Source organism: Ursus maritimus, unplaced genomic scaffold (genome assembly GCF_017311325.1).
Source record: "Ursus maritimus isolate PB19 unplaced genomic scaffold, ASM1731132v1 scaffold_36, whole genome shotgun sequence".
NCBI lineage: Eukaryota > Metazoa > Chordata > Mammalia > Carnivora > Ursidae > Ursus > Ursus maritimus.
The window spans coordinates 2,329,749-2,351,025 of NW_024426230.1; the positions used below are offsets into that span (position 1 = coordinate 2,329,749).

Below are 21,277 nucleotides of genomic sequence, written 5' to 3' on the forward strand. Positions count from 1 at the left end.
CACCCCAAGGGCACATTCCCTCCCGTTGTCTTACTTCTTCAGGGTGTAAATGAGTGTGTACTGGGTCCATTTCAATTTCAGTCACATTTGTGCAATACAAGAAAGATTCCAGGAGGTCAGGAGATATTTTATTGACAACTAGGGACATGGCCATAAGAGAGGGAAGCACACAGGACTGCAAACTAAAACCCAATAGCCAGCAAGGGCCCTTTGGGCCAGGAACCCTGCATCCTGGGGTCCTCACGGTCTCCCACCAAACAAGACTGGGCATCCAGGAGAGGGGGCAGTGGCTCTGGCGTCCCACAGAGTGAGAGGATATACGATGCCTCATTACGAGCGACAGGGTAAGGAGGTAAAATGGAGGAAGGGTCCATCACTGCCTAAGACCACCTCCTCCTCTCAGAGCCAACACGAGGTGGAGGACTGAACCACCTAGGATCTTATAATCAGCTGCTGTCTTCTCATCATTCCTGCAGGAAAAGAAGGCAAAAAAATACCTTACTTAGAAATACCATCTAGAACAGGATTCTTACACTGGGTTTCTTGAGTCTTTTTCCTGGTCTATGAACTCAGATGAGAAAAAAATTACATCTTTATTTTTACTAACCCTTAACTGAAATTTTATATTTCTTTTAATTTTGAACACAAGCAAAAAACCCGCAGTGGTATTAGCAACATGGGTAACCTGTTAACAACAGAAATGGGATATTTTCATATCATAGTACAACTGTTTCCAAGTATTTTGGAAATATTTCAAAATTATGATCTAAATGATCTAAAAAGATCTACCATTAGATCTTACCATATTAATAAACCACATATATTGTAACTTTATTTTTAGTATTTTGAGAATTGTATCTCAATACAGTTTCTTTTGTAAATCTATATATTTTATGTCTGCAAAAATCTTATTCTGAGAAGGAATTCACAGTCTTCACCAAATCAAAGGATCCAGTATTTGCTCCCTCAACCTCACGTTAAGATTACCACACCTCATATTCATGTCAAACTCACATCTGTTTTCCACTGTAGATGAGCCGCTGCTGCTGTGGGGGGATTCCCTCTTTCTCCTCCACGCGCTCCTTGATTCGCTCCACCTTTAAGGGTACAAGTAGTCAGGGACTGCTAAGGGGTAGAACCATGGAAGTGGAAAGAACAAGAGCTATGCAGATAGCATGAGAGTGAAAAGGGCTATGTTCATCAACATATCCAAACAAATGTCCATGTAGGGAGACAGGCATGAAGTACTGGCCATACATTACCTTGTCTGTGGGTTCAATGTCAATCTCAATCTCCTTTCCGGTCAGCGTCTGAAACAGGCAAGGGTTTCATGAGTCTTGCAGCCTAATATACAATTTGTCTTCTAGGTAAAACACCCTGTCCTGGTTTCTGGGGATCTACAACTTCCAAGAGAAGCTCATTCTCAGCAAAGCTGGTTTGAAGAATCAGAAGGCTTTGACCCAAACCTGTATTTATCAAACACTTCTAGGCTGTAGACAGCTTTGATAGGGCAAGATGCTACCAACCATTTGACCCTCTTAATCCTACAGGCCATTTTACCCCCATCTTCCCACCCCCACCCCATTAGAATCCATGAGAATACTGACATTCCTTTGGGTGAGACAGCAATAAGAGATGTCCTAAGGAAAGTATGCCTTTGAATCAGGATGCCCTTGTTTCCTGTATCAAAGCTAGAAATTGACATTCATATAATTCAAAGAATTCTCAAGGACACCAGAGGGAACCTCTGACCAGCTCTTTTAACAAAGATTTTATTTATTTATTTGAGAGCGAGAGTGAGAGAGAGAGAACACAAGTAGGGGGAGGGACAGAGAGAGGGAGAAGGAGACTCTCCGCTGAGTGGGGAGCCTGATGTGAGTGAGGCTCGATCCCAGGATCCTGGGGTCATGACTTGAGTCGAAGTCAGACACTTCACTGACTAAGCCACCCAGGCGCCCCCAGCTTTTTAAGTAACACTAAACTTCAACATTTCTATTCTCTTTCTCCAGACGTCTAGCTAATAAGTACTGAAGTGCAGCTCTAGTCTTGACTTCTTCCACAGGCTAAGGGCTGCTGGTAACACACACAAAATTTACACTGAATTAACACTTACAAATGTTGTGCTTCATCTAATCTAATCTCCCATTCATCCTTGCTCTTAAAGCTCTACCTGTACCAGTCTACAGTAATCTAGACCACAAATAAACCAAGCAGAGTCTGATTTAAGGGCATTGCCTTGTTTCTCCTGTTTTCCTTATTGCCATACCCTGCCCCACTCTTTCCCAAATGTTCAAGGACTTCTTACAATTGATGACTGGTCCCCAGTGCACTTTAATACTTATTGCTAGTTGCTTAAAGTGTCAAACTCTCTAATTTACACTCTGACTCCCTAAAAACCAGAAATTCATCTTCCTAATCTAAGCACAAAGCACAGTTTGACATATAAGCAGTCAATGAGTATTTGTGAAAAGGCTTAATACACCAGTGATTATGTCATGATCATAGCCAACATTTAAGGAACACTTTCCAACGGTCGGAAACTCCACGGAGTGCATCAATACATTTAATCCTTGTAAGTATTCATGAGATATATACTATTACTATCACCATTTTGTAGAAGAGGAAAATGGGGCTTGGATAGGTTAAAAAGCATACCTATCAAGTCAAAAGGAGAATATAGACCCAAACACAGACTCTCTGACTCCAGAGCCTGAGCCTAAAAAAAAAAAAAAAAGCTCTGTACTCAGTATTGCCTGAGTCTCAGTGGTCTGGTATTGGGACCCAAGGTATGCTCCTGTGATGGGTTCACAAAATAACACGGTTTCTACTTACGGTATTCACATAGACCAACGTGATGACAGTACTTAGGACCTAATTTCTCAACCATGAGAATCAGTTCAGTACTAAGAATATTTTTTAAGGGGCGCCTGGGTGGCACAGCGGTTAAGCGTCTGCCTTCGGCTCAGGGCGTGATCCTGGCGTTATGGGATCGAGCCCCACATCAGGCTCCTCCGCTAGGAGCCTGCTTCTTCCTCTCCCACTCCCCCTGCTTGTGTTCCCTCTCTCGCTGGCTGTCTCTCTCTCTGTCAAATAAATAAATAAAATCTTTAAAAAAAAAAAAAGAATGTTTTATAAAAGTGCAAGAGTAACTCCTTTAGATTCACCTGTTTGGGGGCAAAAGAATAAATTACAACAGTGATTCTCAAGATTCTACCCCAATCCAAGCCGGTCTGTGTGAAAACTTATGGTAAAATGGGAATAATAATGACAACAGTGAGATTTTCATAACTAAATATATTCAGGGGTGCCTGGGCAGCTCAGTCGGTTAAACTTCTGACTCTTGCTTTCAGTTCATGTCAAGATCTCAGGGTCGTGAGGTTGAGGCCCGAGTCAGGCTCTGCACTCAGCAGAGTCCCCTTGAGATTCTCTCTCAGACTCTGCCCCTCCCTGCTCTCTCTAAAATAAATACATAAACTCTTTTAAAAATTAATTAAATAAAAAAACGTTTGAAAATATCCTTTTATGAAAAGACAGAAACAATATATGGTGGGGTTTTTTAAAGCCCTTTCCTGACAAAATGAAAAGTCTGCAATTGTGTCATCCATAAATTATTTTACTTTATTATCTTAATACTGTAAATGCAAAGATTCTTCAAGCAGATAATCCATTTCTAGATTAATTAACTTCAAGGAAAAACTTGAAACTTGAGCACATATTCCAAGAGGAATGTGATTACTAAACAGAACAGCCTTACTGTTACTAGGAACAGCCTACTACCTATTAATAAAACTATTAAACTATGGTTACATCCACAGAATGATGTACTTATTATGCAACAGTTTACATACTAACATGGGAAGATCTAAAGAATGTATAATTAGGTATCATTTTCCATATGTAGCTATATACATATATACACACACACACACACACACAGAAGAAAGAATTAAAAGCACACATATCTCCTGTAACAGTCATTATCTTTGAGGAGAGTAGGACTGATTGAGGGGAGGGTTTAATCAAGGGTAATTCTCCCTTTATCTGCACTATTAAAATTTCTAGTAAAAATATACTCTATCACACGAGTAATAATAAACAAATATTCACTCTGATTTAATAAAAAAATTTTTAAAGAGTAAAAAGGACCCTATGAGGGATGCCTGGGTGGCTCAGTCGGTTAAATGTCTGCCTTCGGCTCAGGTCATGGTCCCAGGGTCCTGCGATGGAGCCCTGCTTCCACTGGGCTCCCTGCTCAGCGAGGAGTCTGCTTCTGCTTCTCTCTCCCCCCTGCCTCTCCTCCTGCTCATGCTCTCTCTCTCTCTAATAAATAAAATCTTAAAAAAAGAAAACTAAAAGGATCCTAAGAGAACTGCTCTCCCAAGGGTAAGATGCTTGGACCTAATGTCATTCAAAAAAAAAAACAAAAAAAAAACTACTGGTTTGTAAAATTTAAAACTCTGAGACTGGTCCTTTGTTTTTGACTGTAGAAGCCTATGAATATATCCAGAGAATAGTCTGGCAAAGTGGTGTCCCAGTAACAACACTTCTGGGGGGATAATCATGACTATGTTAAAAAATATATCTATGACAATGGTCATTATAGTCTTTTGGTACGGAAAAATTACAAACAATCTAAATGTCAAACAACTGAGGGTGAAATCATGCCACAAACACAGAGGAAAAATTATATAGTACCCAAATAATGTGTGGAATCATGGTGTAATTCCAATTTTGTTAAAAAAAAAAAAACCACATACGTGTATTTATATGCTTTCAAAAAAGTTTGGAAGGATATATTCACGAACGTTTTTACCTCGAGTTGTGAGATTATGGATGCTCTTAATTATATCATTTGTGCTTTTCTGTATTTTTCATTTTTTTTAATACCATGGATACATTGTAATGAGAAAACCATTATTTTTATTTTTATTTTTTTTTTTAAGATTTTATTTATTTATTCGACAGAGATAGAGACAGCCAGTGAGAGAGGGAACACAAGCAGGGGGAGCGGGAGAGGAAGAAGCAGGCTCACAGCGGAGGAGCCCGACGTGGGGCTCGATCCCATAACGCCGGGATCACGCCCTGAGCCGAAGGCAGACGCCCAACCGCTGTGCCACCCAGGCGCCCCTATTTTTATTTTTAAAAGAGTTTATTTATTTATTCGACAGAGATAGAGACAGCCAGCGAGAGAGGGAACACAAGCAGGGGGAGTGGGAGAGGAAGAAGCAGGCTCCCAGCGGAGGAGCCTGATGTGGGGCTCGATCCCAGAACGCCGGGATCACGCCCTGAGCCGAAGGCAGACGCTTAACCGCTGTGCCACCCAGGCGCCCCTAAAACAATGTTCTTGATGAGAGTATAAGGAAATGATTCTGTAAAGCAGCACTGTCCGACACAGACATAAATGTGATGCAAACCATATATACAATTTAAAATATACCAGCAGTCACATTTTTAAAGGTGAAATTAATTTCAATATTCTTAAACCCAATATATTCAAAATATTATCGCTTCAATGTATGATCAATATAAAAAGTAATATATTTTACATTCTTTTGTTCTACCCAAATGTTCAAAATCCTGTGTGTGTGTTTCATACTTATAGCACATCTCAATTAAGGTGGTAAATTTTCATCTGAAATACTTGATCTGTGTTTAAATTTCATAATCTACAGTTGAAAAAGTAGATTTTCATACATAACTTGTTCCAAGCATACTTAAAAGTTTTCCAACGACTGAATAAAGTCTCAGGCTTTATATTTAAGTAAAATTAAATACAAATAAAATAGGTAACTGTTAACTCTTAATTTCTCAGTCTCACTAGCCACATACCAAGTGTTCAATAGCTCACGTGGCTAATAGCTACTGTTCAAGCATTCCAGCTAATATATGAAGCAACGATAAAATTAGATATCCCCATTTTGTAACCTCCAATGAAATAACCGATCTAGGCGATGACTAACATCACAGAAAGCAAAACTAGCTGACAGAATTACATACCATACCATCACCTATGAATTATTCTCACAAGAACACATACAAAAGAGTAATCAAGCCTCTAGATCTGATCTTATTACCAGTCAACAGGAAATACTGCGGAAAGGGGAATATATTAAAAGGAGCGCCTGGGTGGCTCAGTCCATTACGCATCTGACTATTGATTTCAGCTCAGGTCAGGTTCTCAGGGTCAGAGATTGAGCCCCACCTCAGGTCCCTGCTCAGCAGGGAGTAGGCTTGGGATTGCTCTCTTNCTCCCTCTGCCCCTCCCGCCACTCTCGAGGGCTATCTGTTTCTAAAATAAATAAATCTTTTTAAAAAAAACCAAAAAACCCCCCAAAAAGTCAACATGGGGACGTAATCAGCAAAATCCAAACTGTGGGAGACTCCATTGCACAACCAACCTAGTTTATTCAACGTGAAAAGGGGAAAAAGGGGGAATTACAGATTTTTAAAAGATGCTTATCATCCCTATTAACCAACTGCAACATACAGATCTTAGCTGGACTCACATTCCAACTGTACGAAACAAATGAGAGAACGGGATACATTTGATGATAGTGAGAAGTCACTGTTAATTGTTTAGGTGTGATAATTACGTTAGAAAAATAAGAGTCCTTTTTTACAGATAAATACTGAAATACATACAAATAACGTATGCTATGCTATGTGGGATTTGCTTCTTCAGACATCAGGTAAGGAGAGCTGGTGAATATAATTAAGATTGGCCATGAGAGGATAGGTTTTGAAGCTGGATATGAGGCGCATTATATTCCTCTCTCTCCTGTTGAATATGTTTGAAATTGTCCACAATTAAAATTCAAAGTAATTGAACAATTTAAAAAGATATTCTTGATATAGCGTTTCTTCCCCCAAATCTTGTCACTGTGACCTAGGAATACATTCACTGCTGTTTAGCCAGTCAATGACGAAGCTGACTAAACCCAACATACTGCTTTAGGCACTGGAGGGGATATAAAAGAAATTAAGTGATCCAGCCCCTGCCAACAATCTTTTTCAAGGAGGATTTACAACCGAGAAACCATGAGACATAAAATTAATAGAACAAAGCAATATAAAGGGAAATGCCATATTGAATATTACTATCCAAACACAGGGTATGATGACAAAGTGGTATGGTGGGTGAAAAGCACATCGATTTAAACCTGAATGAAATTAACACTTCACACCCAGTATAACAGCTAAAATAAAAATGATGGACATGACTAAAAGCTGGACAGAGCAGCTGGAATGCGTATTCATTGCAAACGGGAATGTAAAATGGTACAACCCCTTGGAGGACTGTTTGGCAGTTTGTTTTAAACTGACATATATTTACCACATGACCCAGTAATTCCATTAATAGATATTTATCAAAAGGAAATGAAAACAGATGTCTACAAAAAGATTTGTATAGGGCACCTGAGTGGCTCAGTGGGTTAAGCGTCTACCGTTGGCTCAGGTCATGATCCCAGGGTCCTGGAATCAAGCCCGCATCGGGCTCTCTGCTCAGGAGGGGAGTCTGCTTCTCTCTCTCCCTCTGCAGCTCTCCCTGCTCATTTCCCCCCAAATAAATAAATAATATCTAAAAAAAAAAAAAAAAAGTTTGTATAACAATGTTCACAAAAGCCTTCTTCATAATAGTCAGAAACTGTAAACGACCCAAACGTCTCCATCAGCAGAATGGATAAACAACTTGTGATATAGTCGTCCGATGTAACACTACACAGTAATAAGAAGGAACTACACAGATATGACAACAAACACAATGCTGAGTGAAAGAAGTCAGACACAAAATTATATATTCTAGAACTCCATTTATATGAAATTCGAAAACAAGCAAAACTAACCCTTGGAATTTTCACAGGGTGGGTGGAAATGTTCTAGATCTTGATGCCAGATGTGGCGTCAGGGAGTACTATGATGAAAAGAAATTTAGGGGCGCCTGGGTGGCACAGCAGTTAAGCATCTGCCTTCGGCTCAGGGCGTGATCCCAGCGTTCTGGGATCGAGCCCCACATCAGGCTCCTCCGCTATGAGCCTGCTTCTTCCTCTCCCACTCCCCCTGCTTGTGTTCCCTCTCTCGCTGGCTGTGTCTATCTCTGTCAAATAAATAAAATCTTAAAAAAAAAAAAAAAAGAAATTTAAAGACCTGTACACTATGATATTTTGTATGCCATGTCTAAAGCTTAGACTCTAAACGTTAGAGGGGTAAATGGCAGGAAAACCTGATTGGAGGTATTACAGAGAAACAAAGACGTCAATTAATGAGACCCTAGACCAGAATAAGGGTAATGGGAATGGAAAGAAAATCAAGCAAAAAAAGAGGTTATCAAAGGAAAAATTAGGTTCAAAAGCGAACAATGACTGTAAAGAACTGGGTTCCAGACACTTGGTAGATTGACGGGATTAGTATATGAGATGAATATTGGGAAGACGGCCTAAGGCAGAAGATGATACATTTAATTTTAGAAAGATGGAGATGGGGCATCAAGAGAAGACTTAAATCAGGAGAGATTCTGTTGTAAAGGACTGCAGAAAGAGATATGGAAAAAGTCAGCTACATGGAGACGACAGCTGAAGAACTCACAAAGGAACCCTGCTAATAAAACCTATCATTTGTATACTAACGGAGGAGCGAACTGCTTTCGTATGTATTTAACGTAACAAAACAACGCAGCCTACATACAAGAGAACGATGAAGGATATAGAAACTTTTTTGCGGAGGCACAAAGGAAAGTATTTCAGTAAAGGAGACTGACAATTTTAGAGAAATATTGAACAAAAATGGATTCAAAGAGGTAAAATCTAGAACCTTGCTAGTCAGTATAGTCCCCAGGGAAGCAGCATCAGCCTCATCTGGGAGCATGTTAGAAATACAGAATCTCAGGTCTCATCCCAGACCCACCAAATGAGAATCAGCGTAACAAGATCCCCAGGTGATGCTTACGCACTTTCAAACTGAGAAACCCAACCAGAACACAGTTGTTGTTTTTTTTAAAACTGACGTCTCAACCCATCAGTGGGTTATGATATCCACTTAGAACAGAACTGGAAATATCAGAGCATATCACACATGGTAAGTTTTTGAACGGCACATGAGGTAAAATTTTTTAGAGTAAGTTGAGATTTTGTTTTAAGTTGACAAAACCCAGCGCCTGGGTGGCTCAGTCGGTTAAGTGTCGGCCTTTGGCTCAGGTCATGCATGATCCCAGGACTCTGGGATCAAGCCCGCATTGGGCTCCCTGCTCATCGGGGAGCCTGCTTCTCCCTTTCCCTCTGGCCCTCCCCCTGCTTGTGCTCTCGCTCTCTCAAATAAATAAATAAATAAATAAAATCTTAAATAAATAAAAGTTTACAAAACCCTGAACACAGTAGAGTAATAACCTCTTCTTTGACTAAGAGGATGTGAGAATCCATATCCAAAAGCATTCTAGTGTTTCTCAGACTTTGACAGTGACCCACACTAAGAAAAACATATGTACTAATAACACATACATGTGTTTAATACACATATAAAATGAAAACCAAAATTTCGTGAAACAATACTCTGATATTTCTATTTTCTTTCTTTTCATGTTGCTTGCGACCCAGTCAATTGATTTTACAATTAGTGACTCTTTTAGTCACTACTCAAAAGTTTGAAAAACCATGATTTTTAACATGCTCTTTGGCCTCAATCCTCAGCTAGAAGTGGTATGGAAAGACTGAAGAGGTTAAGAATGGCTGTTAAGCAGGATAAACACACTAAAGGGCTGATGAAATAACAGACTTACTCAGCAGTAAGAAACCTAATGTTGCACTGCGTCAGTTTTTAGCTTCTGTCTCTCCGTCCGAAGGTACGAAAGAAGCAATAGCAGATTGGACTAATGAGGGCTGGGAACTAGTGAAGAACCACGGGAGAGATGGAGGTGAAGGAAACGCTGCTAGTACCAAGAACCAGGGCACGGATAACTAACCTGCCTCAGTCAAGGAAGTGAGGCTGGTCCAGGAGGCCCGGCTCAGAAAGGCAGGTGCTGACTGAACACACTCCCAGCTTTGGTTCCTGAAGGCCGGCTGAGATACCGCGCATCGGCGACAACCAGCCAAGGTTTACAGTCTAGCTCCTGAGAGGCCCCCGGTTCCCCAGGCTAACGTTTTTGTGCTGTGCTTGGAAGCAGCTGCATTAGCAACTGGGAGACGCAGGTAAGGAGGGCAATGCAGAATGGAGATTACTGCTTATTCCTAGAATCCGAAAGGGAGCCAAGCTGCTGCCTGGCCTTCTCTACGACCGCGGGGATTCGGGTACAGCGAGACCCGGGACAAAGGCGGCCTCCTTCTGGGTCACATAACAGTCCTGGCGAGAAAGCAGGACCCGCAGACGCCCAGGGGTCGTCTGGCGGGGCCCAGTCCCCAGCCCTCAAAGCCCTCTTGGGGCCCCCTACTTCCCATCACCCCTCGCGCGGAGCCCTGAGGCTGTCAGCACCCTCCAGGCTCGGGAAAGGCGTGGTTTTCCATCCCCAATTCTCCCGCAAGGCACAGCAGCCAGCCCAGTACCACAGCGTCTTGGCAAGGCTGGAGGTGCTCCCACCTTCACTTTAATTAGCATCTTCTTCCCAGTTTGGAGCTGCACACAGATAATTTGCTGCTTCTACCGCTGCGGTCGCCGCTGCCGCTCCCCAGCAATCCGCTTGTGGGAGTCACTTCTGCTTCCGGGTCACTGCCTGGCTCCACCCCCCCCGCCTCCCCCCACCTTCTTTCCACCGGGTTCCCGAAAGGCTCAGGAATGCTCCCGCGTTTCGTTTTGGTGGCGTCGTAAATAAAAAGAAGGCGGAGGTTTAGTTACAGCGGAGATGACGCCTCTGCGATTCTTAGAGTCCCTAGCGAGCCGGTGCTTGGAAAGCGGGGTCCGAACTACTTCTCCCATCATGCCAGGGGACACCGCCGCGCGTTTCACCCTGGGAGTCGTAGTCTTCCGCCCCTGGGATCCAACGGCAACCTCGGTGTGTGAACTCTGTTACCCAGAAGGCCTCGCACGGCCGCGGCCGAAACTGGGATTCCCCTGTTTATCCTTTTCGCCCGCAATTGGCGGAATCTGTTGGTGTGGCCCGCAAGGGTCAGCGGGGCTGCACGAGGCTAGTTACTAAGCAAGGGCGACTGTGGTCAACTGCCACCTGGGCCACGGCGACAGGAAGTGAGTACCCCATTCCGGAAACTGTGCGAATTTCCCCCATTCCCACTCACCCCCAAATCAGCCACTTACCCCAAATTGCTCTTTGCAAGGGTGGGAGAAGGAAGAGTGGTGGGAGTAAGGAATGCATATTTTGGGGGTTATTCACGACTCCATTCCAGTTCTTTTCCCCATCAAATAGTACCTGGGATGGAGATACTACGGTAATCGCAACCATAGAACGGGATCAGAGGTGACAGTTTTCAGACACCATGCCTCAGCCAATGCCTCGACCTTCCGTAATTCAAGCAGGGAGAGAGATGAGCCATGCCGTTAGCTCTAACAGTGCACTAAGACCTAGGGTCTTGGTTCAGATTCCACCACCTGACTTTTCCTGCTTTCCAGTTCTTAGATTTGTTGCTACCCCAAGGTCCCCGCCATGCCTCACATCGACAGTGACATCAAACTGGACTTCAAGGATGTCTTGTTGAGGCCCAAACGCAGTACCCTCAAGTCTCGAAGTGAGGTGAGCCTGCTTTCCTAGTTGCACTTTCTTGACCCCAAGCTCCTGGTGGGCCAGGACTGAGAGTTCTGGTTCTTGTTCTCGTACAATACTCATTTATTTGATGAACGAAATGCTGTTTCCTGTTCATATCTCAGGTTGATCTCACAAGATCCTTTTCATTTCGGAACTCAAAGCAGATGTACACTGGCATCCCCATCATTGCTGCCAATATGGATACTGTGGGCACCTTTGAGATGGCCAAGGTTCTCTGTAAGGTAGGACTTCCCTTATGCAGGTTCCTCACTGGTGACCAGTTATATGGACTGACTGGAGGGGTAATCTGCATCCCCACCCCCACCCTAGGTCAGCTGTCTGGCAAGTGACAGTCAGGATATTCCAATTTACTATTTTATCCCTTTTCTCTAATACTAATGCCCTTTATCTGATAAGTTCAAAGGCACATCTGAAGTAATAAGATTCAAAGCTAAATTTTACCCCATCTTTCTGATATATAAACATAACTTTCCCTTTTCTCCTGTCCAGCAGTTTATACACCCTGCCAACTTTTCCCACCTCCCAAGTCATCCCCTCCAAATCACATTCATCCTGCCAGTTACGCCATTGTTCAGGACACTAAATATCCACTGTTTTAGTCCAGAAACTAAATATAGTTTGAGCGTTCAAAAATTCTTAGCTAGGGGCACCTGGGTGGCTCAGTCGTTAAGCGTCTGCCTTCAGCTCAGGGCGTGATCCTGGAGTTCTGGGATCGAGCCCCACGTCAGGCTCTTCCGCTGGGAGCCTGCTTCTTCCTCTCCCACTCCCCCTGCTTGTGTTCCCTCTCTCGCTGGCTGTCTCTCTCTCTGTCAAATAAATAAAATCTTAAAAAAAAAAAAATTCTTAAGAAGATCCTAGAGAAGCAGCAGCTTATTAATTTTCTTCCATGTCTGCTACCCTTTTTTATTTTTTTAATCTTCCTCTTCTTTAAGTCCTAGGTTTCTGGGAGTTTCTGGGATGTGTCCAAAATGGAATGTTTTTTTCTTATGCACAGGTTATTGTTCACTTTGAAAATAGAAGATGCTGCTCCTGTCAGTAATATTACCTGCCTCTATACTTGTAGCCGAGAAGGTAGATAGTTACTCTGGGCACTTAAAGAACATATGCATTCTTCTGGTTAATCCATGTAGCCCTGGTTGATGGATGCTGCTGCAGCTTGTGGCTCTGTTAGCCTTAAGGACTTCATCTCCCTTTCTCTCTTTTTGATCGCCGTAAGTCTTGGGGGGAATGTCTGTTGTCACTTCTTTGAGGTTGACAGTTACGCAGTTTTAGTACTTTCTTGCTATTGCCATTCACTAACTGCTTGGGAATCTTCTTGTTGTCCATCGTCCAGCTGCTCTGCCCATTAGAGCTGAGGAACAGTGAATCTGACTTCAGCATTAACAAATGTGCTGGAATACGTGGCCCTTGTGGGGACTGTCTTAATGCTTTGTGTTGAGACTGGCTTTTCAGTACTGCTGATGAGTGCCGAAGAAATCAGATTTTAGAGATGGAGCCAAGTTTCACAGTAGTAATAAGGTTGGATACAAGCATCTTTTTCTAGATGTCTAGCTTGGTATGTAATTGGATGTGCCCATCATGGCACTATACCAGTTATCTCCAAGGTCTACTGACCTCATGGAGTGATTTTTCTTTGTGTGTCAGTACACCGATGGCAGAGTGTTGCTGAGAAAGTAGAACTCGATACCAGCTTTAGCTAGGTAGTGTTGATGAGTCATTATAGCCATAGCACTTCCTTACTGCTGGCTGATACATGACTTCCTTTGATTTCTTGTCACTTGCAAGATTTGGGCTGTCTCTGTCAACTGCTCTCTTGTTATTTGTATGTCTGCACTTTTGAAGCACACATTTTAAGGCCCTTTGGTGCCTGCCTGGCTCAGTCAGCGGAGCATGTGACTCTTGATCTTGGGGTTCTGAGTTCAAGCCCCACGTTGGGTGTAGAGATTACTTAAAAATACAATCTTTAAAAAATAAAATAAAATAAAAATAAGGCACAAGCACCAGCATTCACAGCGGTCTCTGAATGCCTTTCTCAAAGTACTGGGATATTGTTTTGCAATTTGTTGACCTAGGGAATACAAGTCTGATGAGTTCACAATGTCCTTGAACTTGGTTGACTGAAATAGATGGAATGAAATGGACTTTTTAGGTTGGGGTCTCCAAAATATTTGTCCTTTACTCCAGTGGAGATGGAGAAAGAATAGGGTAGCACCTTATTGGCTCCATTAAGCCTTTTGTGAACATTTAGACTCACTGAATCATTGCTGGTAAACGTTCCAGATGATATCCAAAAATAGGGGGAGGGGCTGAGTCAGTGCAGGCAGACACTGGCTCGGTCCAGCCTCTTCACGGCTCTTTCTTATCTGCTGCTTGTCCCACTGCACCAAAGGTGTCTTTGTCACCTTTTAAGTCAGAAGCCCTGTATGTGCTGATAGGTGAATTCTAAACCAGATGACTTCATACTTTGGTGGGAGTGTTGGACAAGCACTGGCTATGATAAAAAGCCCTACTGGTATTTGTAGGGAGAATAATGGTTAAACTAAAATCCCAGCTCAACCAGTGGTTTCTTCAAGTTGCTTTCCAAAGTTCAGTCCTTTTCTCCCTCAGATACGTTACCATAAATGTTTGTTTCTAGCAAAAGAGACGCTAGTAAAGTTCTCTCCTTTTTGATGGCTTTTTCTTCTCCCCAGTTCTCCCTCTTCACAGCTGTCCATAAACACTACAGCCTCCAGCAGTGGAAAGAGTTTGCTAGCCAGAATCCTGAGTGTCTTGAGGTAATGCTGATCCTCCCCTGATCCCTTCCTTATCCCAGGTTTCCAGGCATCTCTTTTTGGCTTCCTGGGGACCAACCCTCACCTTCCCAGCCCTGCTGGCTGCTCACTGGGTCATTCGTGACGTGCTAGTGGCCCTGTCTCTCTCATAGCATTTGGCTGCCAGCTCAGGCACAGGCTCTTCAGACTTTGAACAGCTGGAACAGATCCTGGAAGCTATTCCCCAGGTGAAATATATATGCCTGGATGTGGCAAATGGCTACTCGGAACACTTCGTTGAGTTTGTAAAGGATGTGCGGAAGCGCTTCCCCAAACACACCATTATGGTAGGTGTCCAGTACCCTGTCGTTGGTACGTTCCNNCCTCCTTCCACTCTTTCCTGACACTCCATTTTGTTACATCAGTTTATTTCTCCTTTGCTGCATTATGATTTTCCTAGCCCACTGAATCATGTTACCGGGTGATACTCCACGGTTCCATGCTTAAAATGTTTGGTTAGCGCACTTACCTCTGTCCCTTGACGCATGCCTTGTCCATACCTATGGTAGAGATCCATCTGCCCACTGAAGTGGACATGCACTAGAATCGTATTAAAGCGGCCGCATGAAAGAGTTTTATTTTTTTACAAGCTTAGGGGAGTGATGACAAGGCCTCATTTTCTCCACAGCATCAAGGGGTCTCTCTGTATCGTCCACTGGAAGTAAATACAGCTGCGCAGACGGGTTAGGTTACCATGTCCTCCCTTTCCCTGAAGCCAGAGATGTTATGACACAATAGCTTAAGGACAGGATATGTTGGTTCTCTTGGCAAGGATGGGGAGATAAATCTGTAAATCAGCTCTGGCCTTGGTCCAGTTGGACCCCAGCTTTACCCTGGTGCAACAGTGATACTGGCCACTCACCCCCTTACCTCAGCTTGGGAAGTAGAGTCCTTTCCCAGTAGAGGGAACCTAGGTACCCTTCTTTGTAGTAATGGTGGAAGGTCGCAGTCCAGGCGTGCTGTGTATGAGTGCACGCAACCTCCTCTCGTTTCCGACCCTAAGAGTGCTGTGTTTTGATGCTCTGTCGCAGGCAGGGAATGTGGTAACAGGAGAGATGGTGGAGGAGCTGATCCTCTCTGGGGCTGACATCATCAAAGTGGGCATTGGACCAGGTGAGCGGCTTCACTGGGGGCCACGGGCTACCTCTCCAGTGGCAAATGCCTGTGGAGCACAGCACTGTTCTCATTACACTCTTCTCAGGCTCTGTGTGCACCACCCGGAAGAAAACTGGAGTGGGGTACCCACAGCTCAGTGCAGTGATGGAGTGTGCGGATGCTGCCCATGGCCTCAAAGGCCACATCATCTCGGTAAGGCCCAAGGGCAGGGTATAAGGCTGCCCGATATCTGTGTTTTCTGCGGGGTGTGGAGGCTGTGGTAGCAGTGGATCAGGACTCTGAGGTTCCTGTCAGCTTTGAGGTGGGCCGCAGGGACAGTGCTCACAGTCCTTGGGAAATCCATGTTTGCTCTTCATACTGCTCCTTACTTTGCAGGATGGAGGCTGCAGCTGTCCTGGGGATGTGGCCAAGGCTTTTGGTAAGGGTGTTGGGAGAGCACGGAGGGAGGGTCCTGTAGAAGAGGATAAGTCACCTCTGAGGGTCAAGGATCAGGCTTGGAAAGGCTGAGAAAGCCATTCAAATCCTTTCACAAGATGAACTAGGGACCCTGAAGCTGTGGTGTCACCTGGGGCGAGGCAGCAAGGGAAGACTGAGACTCTGCTATGGCCTGCCCAAGTGCAGGCCACGACCATCTGTAGTATCCCCGGACTGTTGGACTAAAGTTAGAGACTTTTGCCCTTGGGACACTTGGAGTAAGTCGTTAGGCTGGACACAGTGAAAAGAAATGACCAGAAGATGACAAAAGCAGCCAAAAAAAAAAGCAGAAGCCAGGCAGGGAATCTCCAGAGGCTCTTTTTAAATTCTTGGGGAAATCAGGCCAGTGAGGAGTAGAGGCCAGGGCAGAGCAGGCCTGTGTGGGTTGTGGGTCAGCTAGGGAGACAAAACCAGGAAGATGTTAGACTCATTATCAGGACTGAGAATTTGGCGTGAGTTGCTTCTGAAGGTGGGCATGTGGGCACCTGGGCCAGATGCAATTCTTTCCCCCCTTGTTGATGCTGGCAGGGGCAGGAGCTGACTTTGTGATGCTGGGTGGCATGCTGGCTGGGCACAGTGAGTCAGGCGGTGAACTCATCGAGAGGGATGGCAGGAAGTACAAGCTCTTCTACGGGATGAGTTCTGAAATGGCCATGAAGAAGTATGCCGGGGGCGTGGCTGACTACAGGTATGTGCAGAGGTCCAGGAGCCGAGGGTTCCTGGAAAGCGTGACTAAGTAGGGTGGTGGCAGAACTCCTGGCTGCTGGGAGATGCCTGGTACCGTTCTTGGAGGAAAAGTGGTGAACTGGGACTCAATGCCAGAGAGCAGGGGAGAGCCATCACTGGGCTTAAGAAATCCAAAAGGAAAAAGGTAAGAAAGTTTTTCCTCCTCGAAGGGCCTCAGAGGGAAAGACGGTGGAGGTGCCCTTTAAAGGGGATGTGGAACATACCATCCGAGACATCCTTGGAGGCATCCGCTCCACATGTACCTACGTGGGAGCAGCTAAACTGAAGGAGTTGAGCCGGAGAACCACCTTCATCCGGGTCACCCAGCAGGTGAATCCAATCTTCAGTGATGAGAGCTAGACCTGAGCAGCTCTGCCCTCTCAAGGCACTAGCAGCCGAGCACAGGGCCTCCCAAGTGGGCTCCTCACCCATCTCGGCTACTGTGGCCTTGTCTGACTCAGTCATTTCCTGTTGCCTCACTCCTGAGGGCACTGCAGGAATTCTGTACTCTGTACACACAAAATGCCCAGGGCACTCACAGGGGAGGAGGAAGCAAGGCAGGCAGGCTGAGGAAATGAAGTAAGACAGTCAAATGTGAATCTGGGGATCCAGCATCCTGGAGATTATTTAAAAGGAAAAGATGCTGATTCCTACCTAAGTGTGTAATGGCCTTGGTCTGGAAGAGTTTAGGCGCTTGAAATCATGTTTTGTTAATGAGCTTCATTAAATAGGATCTTTGAATACCTAAAAAGCCCAAAAGTGTTGACATATTTTAAATATCTCAATAAAGAGATCCCAATGACTTTGAAGAGATTCTGGATCTTTCTGCACAAGGCTGGCATCTGGGTTCGGCTCCAGGGCAAGTGGAAGTGGAGTTGACTCAGTAGAGTCAAGGACAGGAAGTACTTTTTCCACAAAGTATCTCCATTCCAGTGCCGCCACCCCCAGGTAACCTGACGCCATGGGAGTTTACAAAGTACATTCTGGTACCAGGAGACATAGATGTTTTTAGCATAGCAAAGGGAAATTTCCCTTCCAGGTTATCAACCCTTCTCGGCACATATGAACAGCATTTTCCAGGGGAGGTAAAGAGGCAAAGGGATTTCTCCAGCCCTGGTGAAGCCAGTTCTAAGGAGTGACGTACACTGACTTGACAGAAGCCTAATTCCCCTCCCTCACACCAAGACAGTGTTTTAACAAATCCAAATTTTAATTAACTAAGGATTACAAAGTAATTTTAGCAAGGCAGTCAGGTTATCCAAGCCTGGGCTTCCGCTTTATTCCCACTAAACTGTGTGTAGAGCTGAGAAAGGAGACAGGCAGAGAGCAGAGGGAATTCCAGCACTATCCTAAGGGTCTAGACCTGTCTCTACGGTCATGGAAGGGACAGACACAGCACTGGGGCCAGAAGTGGGGAGGAATTCATAGAAGGTGGGGATCAAGGTGTCAAACTTTGTCTTCTGATACTTTTCCAGAGACTCCTGTAGAGAAGGGAGCAGGGAGATGCTATCATCATCTCATTCCCTGAGCCCTCCATTATTTTGGGGCATGTGGGTTTCTCTTACTCTGCTCAGCCCCTTCCCCAGCTTTCTGTTTCTTCCTACTCACCCTTTCTTCCTTCTGGCCATTTTCTTCTTCATCAGAGTCCAAAACCAAGTCCCCTATGGTAATGACAGAGCTGCACAGAGATGGAGGACACACTGCAGGAAGGAAACCAGAGTCAAAGTACCCTTCTAGGGGAACAGGCCCTCAAGAGTCCCCGGGAGAGGAGGCTGTCTGACCCAGTCTAACTCAGGATACTTACATGGCTTCCTGGCCTTAGGAGGGGATAATGACAGTCTCAAGGGGTCCATGGGGCAAACCGAGCAATTCCTGCATTGGGAGCAAGCAAATAAGATAAGGTGAGGGGAAAGCAGGCAAAGAATGTGCCGCTGGTAGGGAGAAGCAACTGTTCCACTCACTCTTCTTGCTCCAAAGCAAACACGTCAACTGGGTTCTCCTTTGGAGCCCTTCCCCTCAGCACCTGGGATGGACTCTTCAACTTGCCAGTGGAAGCTACCCTCGTGCCCGCAGCACCCGCTGGATCTGCCATGTCTGTCCCGTGTTCTTCCATATTCTCAGGCTCAGATATGACTTGGGTTGGTGACCCCAGGTTCCTAAAGGGGAACAGCATGACTGTGGGGCGCTCCTTATGGCCTCCCTTAGTGGGTGCCCATCGGGACTGGATTCTTCGCCGGCCTAGAGGGGCCAGATTGAAGTGGTGGCCGGCTGTAGGTTCTGGGTGCTTCCTTGAGGCTGGTTCCTGAGGAAGGCAGGGGCCAGGCCTGGCTTTTGGCAAAGGATCGTGAAGTGCTAGTTCTGGCTGCTGAGGAGCGTTCTGCTCCGCGGGCTCTGTCGTGCTCGCTGAGTCAGTAACGGAGCACTCTGAAAAAGAAAACGAAGCTGCTCAGAACAGACAGAAACACAACTCAGTCTGGTTTCTTATGGCTCAGGTCCACGTAAACCCTTCCAACAGCCTATCTCGAAAGGTCTCAGGCCAAACAATCCACCCCCAAGTTCTAGTTCTCCCAGATGGTCCTCGTACCTGGAAGTGGCCACCCCATGTCCACACTGTACTGGCTCAAGACAAAAGAAGAAGTGACAGAAACTCCAGGCTGCATCCAGCTCAGCATATCCTGAAGCTGTGGGCAGAGGGAGAGAGGCATGAAGCCCACAGTCCTTGACACAACCATCCCCCACTCTGCCCTGATTTTGTCCCAACACGACCTGCTCTATCTGTAGCGCAGGCAGGGCCTTTTCTAGCTGACACAAGTATTCAAAAAACAGCTTTTCCATGGCAGCCAGAAAGGGTTCCCCATACTCTCGTTCAAGTTCCTGCAGTGAGGAGAAAAGCAGGTCAGAAGAGGACTAGGGGAATTTTAGCCACATACTAGCTTCCAAACCAGCCAGTCTCACCTGCAGCCTGGAAGCCAAGTCCACTGGGGCCTCGGCTAGTTGTTTCACCTGTTGGCAGAAGGTCTCCTGTGCCTCCAAGATCTTCCTCAGATCCTGCTTTGTCTGTTGAGGGTAAGGAAAAGCAGACAATTTAGGGTCACCAGCATCCAGTGGCCGGAAGGAGAATCAACTTTGTGGCCCCCAGTGTTAACTGGGGTGTAGGGCCTGTTCCACGGATTACTCACAGCTTTGGGGTCCCGCACTATAGGTCCAGACTCTGGGAAATGGTGATGCAGAGCATTCAGAACCTGGGCCCACGGCCGATCCTGCAGGATCAACTCCACCACTACCTGTGAAGGGTACTAAACTCAGAATCTCCATTTCGGGGCAAGCTGCCCTTTTCCAAGGAGTCCCAACCCCAGGCGGTCGGCCCTCGGCAGGTCCCCTCGCATCCCTCCCCTTCCCCGTCTTCCAGCTCCTACTGGCTCCAGTACCTTGGCCTTTAGGCCCATACACAGGCGTTCGTGGTGGCGGTAGCGAACTAAACCAGGGGCAGCAGCGCGCAGTGATCGCAGAAACTCTAATACTCGCGGAAAATGCTCCACGCAGCGGTCCCGCACGACTCGCCAGCTGGCGGCGGCGGCGAAGCGCAGAGCCGCGGGACCGGCTGCCGGGGGCGTGGCCATGGCCGCGGGCTCCGCCCCGGGGGCAGGCCCTTTGGGTTCCTTCCTCCACCGCGAGGCTTCTCGACTCCTCCTAGGGGCGAAGCTTCCTGCGGCTCTCTGTGGCTGCGCTATTTCGGTCCGCGCCGGATACCGAGAGATGCGATCCCTTCCATAGGCCACCGGAATCCTGGCGGTCTTCAACTCGGGCTGGCACCTTAACGGAGAAGCTGGTCAGCTTCAATGGCACCAGGTTCTCTGTTTTCTACGCCGCCGCCCCCTCAAGCCCGAGGGCTACCCCGCTTCCGGCTCTGTGGCCAGTTTCCCTGCCCCGGAAAAGGGCGGTAATGGAGAGCCAATGGGCTACCAGGCAGGGAGACGTTACGTCGCGTCATAAGGCCACGCCCCCAGAGATCTGGCGCGTCTCCCGCCCCAGCTGCCTCCTCCCGGTAGCCCTTGGGCGGCGGGGACTGCCGCTCCAGGATCTCGTGGCCCCTGCCTTTCTTCGCGGAGCCTACAAAGTCGCGTACTTCTCTAAGGCTGGAATGAGTTGTCCGGAAAGCGAGGATCATGCCCTTCCCTTCCCCCATCGTCTGCGCCACTGATGTACGATTCCTTAAATCGTAGCCTCGTAGCAGCGCTTGCAGAGCGTTGCCCGGCGGCACGCCGACTTCCAGTAAGAATTCAACCGTCCCTTTTACAGAACAGTAGAGGGCGCCCGCCTTTAAAAAATAAATACAGAGTTTGAACCTATACATCGGTGGTTAACTTGGTTTTCTCAGGATGATGAGACTGTAGGTAATTTTTTGTGCTTTTCTGTGTTTGACATCTTTTTTTTTTTAATCTTGTAGTTT

General features: G+C 45.9%; 3 protein-coding genes across 3 annotated transcripts; 1 reads left to right on the plus strand and 2 right to left on the minus strand.

The window, feature by feature from the left end:
• Positions 1–106: 106 nt before the first annotated feature.
• NEDD8 (NEDD8 ubiquitin like modifier) lies at positions 107–10,721 on the minus strand. Its single transcript, XM_008708799.2, has 4 exons — positions 10,564–10,721; positions 1,263–1,310; positions 1,015–1,097; positions 107–470 (listed from the first exon to the last, which is right to left on the minus strand). The coding sequence occupies exons 1-4, from the start codon at positions 10,579–10,581 to the stop codon at positions 374–376; spliced, it is 246 nt and encodes an 81-aa protein (XP_008707021.1). The 5' UTR covers positions 10,582–10,721; the 3' UTR covers positions 107–373.
• A 249-nt stretch (positions 10,722–10,970) lies between these two features.
• GMPR2 (guanosine monophosphate reductase 2) lies at positions 10,971–17,636 on the plus strand. Its single transcript, XM_008708798.2, has 10 exons — positions 10,971–11,166; positions 11,548–11,668; positions 11,803–11,922; positions 14,392–14,475; positions 14,625–14,798; positions 15,543–15,624; positions 15,713–15,819; positions 16,003–16,045; positions 16,630–16,789; positions 16,998–17,636. Exons 2-10 carry the CDS (start codon positions 11,582–11,584, stop codon positions 17,185–17,187), a joined length of 1,047 nt encoding a protein of 348 aa, XP_008707020.1. The 5' UTR covers positions 10,971–11,166; positions 11,548–11,581; the 3' UTR covers positions 17,188–17,636.
• A 382-nt stretch (positions 17,637–18,018) lies between these two features.
• TINF2 (TERF1 interacting nuclear factor 2) lies at positions 18,019–20,993 on the minus strand. The gene is given in 10 exon segments (XM_040620777.1): positions 18,019–18,206; positions 18,209–18,308; positions 18,436–18,527; positions 18,632–18,699; positions 18,789–19,251; positions 19,412–19,508; positions 19,594–19,701; positions 19,783–19,884; positions 20,007–20,111; positions 20,256–20,993. Coding segments are annotated over 10 exon segments (1,362 nt in total). The 5' UTR covers positions 20,448–20,993; the 3' UTR covers positions 18,019–18,171.
• Positions 20,994–21,277: the final 284 nt, after the last annotated feature.

Bases quoted from the DNA above. Each gene is read 5' to 3' on its own strand.
- NEDD8 (XM_008708799.2), bottom strand. The intron at 1,098-1,262 runs GTAATGTATGGC...GTACCCTTAAAG, and splicing joins ACATTGAACCCACAGACAAG to GTGGAGCGAATCAAGGAGCG. The intron at 471-1,014 runs GTGAGTTTGACA...CTTTTCCTGCAG, and splicing joins ATCTACAGTGGAAAACAGAT to GAATGATGAGAAGACAGCAG.
- GMPR2 (XM_008708798.2), top strand. From the start codon at position 11,582: ATGCCTCACATCGACAGTGACATCAAACTGGACTTCAAGGATGTCTTG. The intron at 11,669-11,802 runs GTGAGCCTGCTT...TTCATATCTCAG, and splicing joins CCCTCAAGTCTCGAAGTGAG to GTTGATCTCACAAGATCCTT. The intron at 14,476-14,624 runs GTAATGCTGATC...TCTCTCTCATAG, and splicing joins AGAATCCTGAGTGTCTTGAG to CATTTGGCTGCCAGCTCAGG.